Raw genomic sequence first — 9,715 nt, forward strand, 5'->3', positions numbered from 1 at the left:
AGATTTCATAATCAATCAGTTTGTTGCTATATGCCCATCGTTTTTACCCTGCATTTTTTGTTTCAATTCTACATTAGTGGCAATTGAAATGAAATAGTTGAATCTTTCTGACTTAACTGCATATCTATCTCAGTTTCCACTCAAGAAAACTATTTATGAAATATGCTCTAACACTTTCTCCATCAGCTGAAGTCAGCAGTTAACTGAGACTAACATGAATCTTGTTTTCTAAGAGTGACACCTAGAGTCTCCTCCATAAAATGCAGTCCTTCACTTCTCCGGGTTTAAAAGGCATCAAGCTTTTGTCCATACTTTGAATTGACAGTTGAATATATTTAATATCAATTATTTTGCTATGTTTTTGTGAAGAATCAAAGCAATATTTGTTGTTAGGTAGCCTGCATATGCCATGTATCACCATAACACTTTTGCCTTAGTAATGCCCTTTATTTTGCAGATGCTGTATTTTGGCTTTCATCCAGGAGTGTTTAATTGGTTTGCAAATGTGATTTTCACTACTGTATGAAGGGATGCATCATTCCCAGAGGTACTTTCGTTTTATAGACAAGGCAACTAAAAATCCGCAAAGCGTCCCAAACCAGATGGAAAATGAGGGCTGACATACACAAATCCTAAGCTTTTATGCCATAAAATAGCTTGATTTCCTTGTCAGATGAAGGGAGGCTGAGCTGTGCTGCAGCCTGACCTCAAACCCTGTTGTGAGAGGAGTGCTGGCTGCCCATGCCCACTGCAGGGCTGACCCCAGGAATGCAGGGTGGCAGGAAAGGTGTCACTTGCCCTTCCTAATTGTCCTGCGCCACTTCGTGTGTCGTCACTGACTGGATGTGCAAAATTTCCACAAGAGAAGTCTCTGGCAACCTGAATCACCTGAAACCATTGCCCATGGATCTTCCCAACTAACGGTGGCAGTTTTTCTCTTTGCAGGTGTCACTGGCTCCCTCCTGAGGCAGGGAAGCAGCAGTCCCTCCAGCTCCCACAGGGCTCCAGATCCCAGCTACTGCTCCCTACCACAGCAAGTACCAGACTGTTATGTCTGATGAAGGCTGGAGAGGCCATGCCCATGGACAATTTTCTATTCCATTGACCAGAGTTTGGACAAAAAACACTGAAACTGAAAGCAAACTTGAATTTCAAAAATAAATGGGTGTGAAAAAATCCATGAAAAGAGACATTGTGTTAATTAAAAGTTAAATTACATGCTCAAAAAAGACTATGACATCAAATTTTCCACTGTCCCCCTAATTAACCGTTTTGTCTTCAACTGAAAATAAATGTATTTTTCATAGCAACTCCCTTGTGTTAGACATTTCTCAGGAGAGGAACTAGCTCAGACTCATCAGTGTCATCACACTAATGGTTTCAAATGCTCCTGACATAGCAGAACTATGAGATTTGAAGATTTGCAGAATCTTAGCCCTATGGAACTGCCAGACATACAGACTGGGAATTGTTGTAGTATGGTTTTTTTTATTTGGCATGTTCACTGTTTAATTTATGGTTTTGCAACCCCTCAGTATTGTCCTCCCCCTGTTATTCGGTTCAGTTAAGTGTCAGTTTTTTTGTTGGTTACCCAGCTACTGCCTGCCAAGTTTAAAACCCCCTCCCCAGTTGTTAAGCCCTCCTGTCACTACCCCTTTCCCCAGAACCTTCCTTACTCCTCCTTCCATTAAATGTCAATCCCTCCCCGAGCCTGCCCTTCCCTTTAGAAACTTCCCTGTCAATTTTGAATGCTTCAAAACCCCATTAGTTTGCTTAAACTGTTCTCCTCCCTTGAAATCCTCCATTGGTTTACACACTCTATTCCCTGCCTTGTGTTCCGCCCCCAGCTCTCCAAATTATTTAAAGATTGTATCCTCCCCTGACACATCCCCCCCATTTATGAGCTGTTGTCTGCCCTCAGTTCGGGGTCCTGTGATCCTGGACTCGGGGAGTTTTGCCGTTGAATAAAGTTACCCCAGTTCCACCCCAGGGCCTGTGCTGCTGCTGCCTTTTGTTCCTGTGCCAAAGCTCCACTGGTAGCTGGGACTCTGCAGAGCTCAAACAGGGCCTCTGTCATGCCCCTGTTCCCACCTAGCCGGGACTTAGCGCACCGTGACAGGGAAGATGTTCATGGCCTAGATATTTTCTCTTGGTAAATCTTTAAAAATGTGACAAAACTAGAATTCCATCTTCATTCTGTACTATATGAAACACATTTTGGAACCACTACCATCAACTTCCACAAACTTCTCACAAATCATTTTAAAATCCTAGTGAAAATAATCTATTTATTGTGTTTTCTCATGTAGATCATGTGACATCTAAAGCTCATGCATGAGTCTGAAAAGAAGCTTTTACATTAATTGTGTATTTTTATTAGGGATTAATTATTACTTTAAATTAATAATAAAGATGAGCAGTATATAATTATTTTTCTTATTTACATGTAGAATGGCTTGTGTATACTGTTATATATCTACAACCACAAGCCACAAAGGAAAATAGCTTAAGGGTGGGATTTTCTAAAGTGATCCTCTTTTCTTTGAACTGTATTCACACAGGGTGGCACAAGGCACGGCAAGACCATGCCCACAGCACGTGGGACGTTGTGTCTGATGTGCAGGGTAGCAGATCCCACGTTCTGCTGGTGTGGCGCCTTTGGGGGCTGCCCACGAGGCAGCGGGCAGGCAGGCAGGGTGGGATGAACAGCAGCATGCTCTAACTGCTCCTCAGCAGCTAACCTGCTGTGCCAGGTCTATCAGGAAAGCTTATGAAAAGTCCTCTTTATGCCACTTGTGTTACAGAGGGTCTCTTTCCATGGGAGGGAGTTACTGCCAGGCACATCTGTCATCCAGCTCTCAGTTCATTTTCAGCCTTTTGGGTATTGATCTGTCCTTCTCGCAGAAGCAGCACACTGTCTGTCACCTCCTCATTCTTCATATGATGGTTTGTATGTAGGCCTGAATCCAGGGAAGGAGAATGTCCAGTTCATGGATGGCCTTGTAGATTCCCTGATCTCCAAGCTGTTGAGAAGATAAAGGCATTAGAAAAGAAACTCGCTACAGCCCTTGAAAAGTGCAATGGGGAGCCAGCATCTCCTGCTCTTACCTTAAGAAACACTCTCTTTAACTTTTTGACTGCAGAAGTTAACCTTGTGGATGGAGCACACGGAAGCTGAAGGATGAAAAAACCCAAAGATGCTGATATAAAGACACAGTGATGAGGAAGAGTCCAGCCCACAGTGTGGCACTGTAGGGCTACCAGTAAAATGTATGAACTCAGCATCATTTCATCATCTCCCAATACTTCAAATGTGTTCTATTATCTGCACGCTTCCTGCTAAGCTGAGTTCACAACACCCAAAATTGATACTATGAGTACCTCTAAGTTTTCTTATTAAACGCTTTCTATTTATCCCAGGAATCTGTACATAGGTTGCAGTTACAGCTTTTGCAAATCATATCCTAGCTCTAAGATTCAAGGTCCTTTAGCTCTGAACCCTCAGAACTTCTGAACCTGAGAGAAGGCAAGGCTAAGGGCCAAAGACCATTGCAAAGTACAGGGAGTAAATTTGCACATTTTTGAAAGCCCTCCAAATATGTTTATAAAGTCAATTTATGTTTTTCTCTGTTTCCCTGCCCATTTCTCCACTGTCTGATTAATTACAGTCTGGAAGGCTTAGCTGTCTCCTCACCACCCTATCTCTGGCCACTCAGCAGTGGCTACCCAAAGCTTTTCCAAACTTTTTTTTTGAGTTGCCAGACTAAGCTTTCTGAGCAACATGGCTTGCTCATCCTCAGCTACCTGGACTGTCAAAAAGACATTCTTTCTGAGAAAAAAAAAAGGAGAAAAATTTGATATTTTCCAATCTACAAACAAGGACAACATGTTTGAAAAGAAAAAAGGCAAAGTTCCTCATCTCAACACATGAAAGGAAATAACTTCTCTGAAATTAATGGTTAGTCCATTTCTATCTCACATGCAGTACTTGAAAAAGGAGCACAAACATTTTCACGTTACCTTTTGTGCTTCCCAAAGTCACCTCACATGATTAAAGTGTTTTAAAAAAAAGCAAATCTTTAAAAGACATTAAGAGAGATGTAAATAAAACTAAACTTTTAAAAATCTTCCAACCGGGGCTGTTCTTTCTAACCTGGAGCTTTTTTTTAATGATCTCTATCTTGTATGATACAGATTTCCACAAAATATTATTTGGTAGCAGAACTGGCCTTAAATGAGTATGTTTGCTTTAGTGGTGATACACATTACAAACTCCTGTCTTCCTGCATATACTGCAAGTAACTAAATGAGCTGGCCAACAAATTAGAGTATTGAAAACTCAGCTTGAGGTCTACAAGCTCTGCCTAAAATGATAGAGAAATATTAAAGGCTCTGCAAGGAATATTTTGTCCTTCTGCACTCCATTCAAATATGAGAAAACACTTCTGCACTGCACTACTGCTGTAGCTGTAGGAACATGAGTCTGACTTCAGAAGCAATTTCACCCTGTTCTCAGCAGTGCTGACCAGGGCACTCAAGCAAGTAATGAGGTCAGTGTTGACCTCATATTTCTGAAAAACTGAACTTGGGCCTCTATATCATTGAAAAATATTAATGCGTCCTTGTTAGGACAAAACCAAGAACTGGCAGGATGAGAATTGTAATACTGTAGTATAAAGTCTTTGGAAGTAGTTGGGAGGCAAATATTGCTAGGATTTCTAGGTAGCACACATGCCTCTAGCTGGCCAAATTACAGCCTGAATTTGTGAAAGAATATAAGCTGAATATGTCTACAAAGCTGTCGCTGTTTCCCTAAGCTGTATAGAGAGCTTTATTCTTGAAAGGTAAAAAATTAATTGCATACTATGTTGTCATGGAGGAAATCCCTTCTGATAAGCATCTTATAGATCAACTAGGTAATAACAACTAAAGAACTATGTACATGGACAAATGAGTGTTAATTTATTGAGGAGTAATAGATTAAAAAATCTCAAGTTTACTTTTAGCAAAAGATCCATTACTTTAGCTCTATTCATCATTTTTGTTATTCTTTCACACGGCTTTGTATTGCTGGGTTTGAATTAATACAGACATTTCAAAAAATATTAGTTTCCAGAAATGAGGTGTCCCCTAAAAAATCATGGTGAGCCATCATTTTTCAAAGAGCTGTTGTTTTCCTACTAGCAGGGATAGTCTTATCACTCTTACCAGCACGTTTTATGACCCAAAAGGTAAGTTGTTATGTTTAGACTTGTGTTGGGTAAAACACTGGCACTAATTATGAAAAAGAATGCAGGAGCTCTGAGAAACCTGCAGCATTTTGTCTCCACATTGCACAGAAACAAATGTATTACTAAATTATCTAGCAAGCTACAGTCACTGGATATTCTGAATTCTGTCACAGTTGACAGTCTAAACTCCTCAGTGAGTACTGGCATTTGTATAGAATGTCTGTTTCTCCAGACAAAAATGTAATCTCTATAAAGCATATTATATCATCTGAAATGATATTGTGTCACATTCTGGAATTACAGCATTTTCTGGAATTTTGACAGACACAAATAATCACAGCAGTATGATCACAGCAGACTGCTGTAATAATGGCTGTGAATCTCAACAGTTTAGCATGGTTTGAAATACAGAACCTGAAAGCTGGTGAAGTTTTCTCCCATTAGGATGTGAATTTTTGTACATTATGCAAATATCCCAGTTCAGTTTTGACCTCTGCAGAGAGGCCTGCAAAGAGATCTCTGAAGCTGCTAGGTTTTGCATTGCAAATGGTTTTGTGCATGTAGAACCACTGTCCTTTTCTTTCGAGCTACCATGCAGTTCAGATTAGCCAAAGTTTCAATTAATTTAATTCATAATTAATTGACTTGCCATCCTTCTCTCACTTTTTAAAATCACAACAGACATTTGCCTGGATATCCATGGCTATCTTTCACCCTAGGTCAGGCTCCACTTTCTGGGACACTGTTATTTGTGAGGACTTCAGGTTTAGGGGAGGAAAAAGGATACCCATAGGATATTTAGCTTTAAGACACATCCAGTTACTATTTGTTTACCCTTAAAAATTATGTGAGAAGTGACCAACAAGTGATGGCATCATCTCAGCATCTTCCTGGTATGTTAGTGAGTATATGCACAGGCAAAAGTGTGCTCTAACTGCTGTCCTGTCATTACTTAGGCAGAGCTGGTAAAAGTGCCTCTTCTCTGGGACACCTGAAGACATTTTGCCAGTGGGCAGCATCACTCTCTGACAACCTGCTCTGACTCTGAGCACAGCTAATACATAGGAACTGCTCCCATGTGCATTGTAATTGTGGTCCCTGCTCACTCATGAGACACCACCAGTTCTTTCAAAATTCAGTATGGAGGAGCAGAGATGACATGTGAGTAAAGATTACACACCAGCAGAGGGTAAGTTGTTAAAGAAAGAAAGCATTACCACTGTAACATCACAGAAACTTGAGGAGCCTCATTTCTCCCTGTGACCACCCTGTTTCTTTAGTGATGAGAGGGCAGCACAAGGTAGCATCATCAGTAGGGAAGTGGCTTGGCTCCATGGGATCTCCACCACTTGCACACTCCCCACAAGATCACTCTGGGAGGGAATTAATGGTGTTGAACTTCCCTGGGCCCAATGGAGAAGACCTCAAGAAGTTGGGTGCCCTGTGGTGTGGATCACACCATGACTGAATCACCCTCTGCCTCTCCATCTGCTGAAAAACTGGGATGGAGCCCTTCTCTAACTTTTGAGATGGATGAAGTTAGCTTAACTCTCAGGAATATACTCACACAGGCATCCATATTTGCTTGCAGGACCTGGAAGGCACTAATGAAGTACAACTTGTCACTTCCTACTTCAAGACGACTGAAGACATTTTTCACATAGAAGGAGAGGAGCTGATCTCGAACAGTGCAGTTTGTCTGAAAACAAATCAAGTAATATTTGTCAAATGAACACCCCCAAAGTCAACTTTTATGAGGCTGAAATTTCAGCCTCATAAAACATGCATGTTTAGAAAGTGTGCAATCAATAAAATATTTTTATTAATTTTAGTATCCAATTGACCTGTGACCTTTTGTTTTAAACAGCTCTATCTGTCTCTGTGGTTTCTGAAGGAAAGGCAGGAGGGTGCTGTGCTGGCAAGCACAGGGGTATTGGTAAGACCAGTCAAGGTCTTACAGAACAGAAGTGACAGCAACAAATATACTTAATACACAAAGAGTAAATGGAAGATAAATTAGGGAGTTAAGTAGACCATCTAGGTCAAATTGTTGGAGTGACTGTATGTGACATTTTTCCGCTCCTCCACATCACTGTCCCATGCCATTTGATAGGCTGTAGGGTATCCTGCCCATCCCCAACTGCTGCCCCAGAAAAGATCAGTCATCCTGTCAGCTCTGTATTGTATTATTGCCTGACCTGTGGGTTCTCTTGGACACCTAAAGGCGTTTCAAACTATATGCCTATTTTTAGGCAGTGGAATGAAGTGTCAGGTGAGAGGTTCCTGTCAGGAGGCTAATGCAGATGCAGATGACACCACTCAAATGTGGATATCTGTGTGTAGGTCCCACAGAAAAGTGAGGAGCCTTCACTCCCAAGCTAATTGGTGAAATCCAAGGGACATCAAAGGCCAATAGGTCTATACTTAAGGATAAACCAACTCAGTTGGTCTTGCTGACTAGAACTCTGCATGAAGAAAACTAAAATGTCTCACACACTTACAGTCACAATTAGACACCCCAAGGCTTGTTTCTCACTCCCATGCTGAGTTGCACTGGGAACTCTGATGATCCTCTCCCAGTGCACCTGCAGAGGGCTAAGCTCAAAGCAGCTCCTTGGGTGTCTCAGCTCCCTGCAGCATGCCCGGGCTATCCATGGTGCTGCACACCCTCAGCAGAAGGTGCCTCAGCCGTGGGACAGTGGCTGTGGCTCTGGCCCTCCTGTGGGGGCTGGTGCCTGAAAGCATTCCTGGGAGGCTCACATGCAGCCAGGGCTCACAGGAGGAGTGCTGCAACAAGCACACTCCTCCCTGACCAGAAACACCCTCACCCCAACCTCCTGGCACAGCATCACTTCAGCTGTCCACAAAGAAATGCCTCCAAGCAGGCTTTCCAAATCCACCTCTTTCTCCTCCTACCATGATCAACCATCCCTTCGTATCCCAGGGGAATATCCCTTTCATGAAACGGAAATAACACTCTTCCTCTAAGCACGTGGCTTTCATAAATGTCTTTCCCAATTAAACACAAGTGATTTTTGCATTAGTTGTCATTTCTTTTGATCACATATTCCTGTTTCTATTGACCAAAGGAAAGTCAAAGTAAGAAAAAGGAAAACAGGTAGTATAAATCTTACCATAAACAGCATTTTTGTAGTCTTTTTAAGCAATCTCGTGGTCTTGATGAGATCCTTCTGTAAAATATAATATGATAGTATTAATTAACCCGAGCAGAGGAAGGGAGACAGTTTTAAGTCTGGTTTGTACAAAACTTAGTAACGATAATATTAATCTTCATTGTCTTCTTCAGATGTAGGGTGAGGACTCACTAAATCTATATTCCAATCCTAGCTTAACTGCAAATTTCTTTAATGGAAAACTCATCCAGCCTCTCTATGCATCTTCTATGCATCCTTTTTTCCCACCTTTACAAAAGAAGTAGCTGCACTACCCCATCTCTCAGGACTGTAGAGATCATTGAACTTATTAAAGTTTCCAGAAGCGCAGTAATTAAACTATTAAAGAAGCATCTATAAATAAAATAAACTTTTTCAGTTAGTGGGATCAACTTACAGGAATAGATGATTTTAAAGTAGTTGCCTTGACATACAGGTTCTCTGTCACCTGGGAGAGGAGTCCTTTTCGGCAGGTGTGTTTTCCTGTAGGTGACTTTTTGCCTTCCACAGCAAAAAGACAAAGCAGAAATAAAAAATGCCCAGATCTGAAAATAGAACATCCTTTCATCTTCGCTCCCAAATCTTCGAGCCTCTACAGTCACAGCAGCATGTGTGATGCAGCCAGACTGGTTAGATGACAGAGGTTAACCTAATTTTGTTAACCCTCAAAGTAGCTTCTTCCCCGAGATGCTCACGCAGATAACCTATTGCTCATGTGGTGGCTGATCGGTATTTTTGCTGTGCTTTTTTATACGGCTTGCTCCACTTTCAACAAATTTGACCACAATCATCTGTGACGTTTTTCTAAACGATATCTCCATATTTACTGGCAACAGGGTCAAGGTTTCCAAGAAAGAAGAATTTCCCTATCATGTGAGAAGTCTTCTTTCACTTAAGTGGTGGTCAAGTGAGGAAAAGGTAGTTGAGCGCTAGTTTAGTTTCTCAACATGCCAAATGTGTTTTGGGGGTTTTTTAATTTTTCCACAAAACCTTATGGCAGAACTTTTCTGAAAGGTAATGGCCCAGAAGGGAAAAAAATCTTAATTTACTCTGAAAAGGATTAGAAAATCTGTTATCTATAAGGAAGCTGGACTGCATGGTGTTTAGAATTTCCCTGTTCAGTTTTTGAGATGGGTATTTTTCCCAGGGTATAGCATCTATCAGGTGTTTGCATTTTAAATTCTGTCATTTTTTCCAGGGCAGACTTTGCCCCAGTAGGAGCAATAGACTGCTTAGTGTGAAAGAGATGGCTCCAGGGAGGGCTCTGTGGAAGGACCAGGACATCCTTGGCTATCAAGTTAATTCAAAAGC

General features: G+C 41.4%; 1 protein-coding gene across 1 annotated transcript; it reads right to left on the reverse strand.

The window, feature by feature from the left end:
• Positions 1 to 2,936: 2,936 nt before the first annotated feature.
• IL26 (interleukin 26) lies at positions 2,937 to 8,972 on the reverse strand. Its single transcript, XM_059471550.1, has 5 exons — positions 8,802 to 8,972; positions 8,366 to 8,422; positions 6,799 to 6,930; positions 3,109 to 3,174; positions 2,937 to 3,023 (listed from the first exon to the last, which is right to left on the reverse strand). Exons 1-5 carry the CDS (start codon positions 8,970 to 8,972, stop codon positions 2,937 to 2,939), a joined length of 513 nt encoding a protein of 170 aa, XP_059327533.1.
• Between the last annotated feature and the right edge of the window lie 743 nt (positions 8,973 to 9,715).

The sequence above is a fragment of the Ammospiza nelsoni genome, chromosome 5 (genome assembly GCF_027579445.1).
Source record: "Ammospiza nelsoni isolate bAmmNel1 chromosome 5, bAmmNel1.pri, whole genome shotgun sequence".
Lineage (NCBI taxonomy): Eukaryota > Metazoa > Chordata > Aves > Passeriformes > Passerellidae > Ammospiza > Ammospiza nelsoni.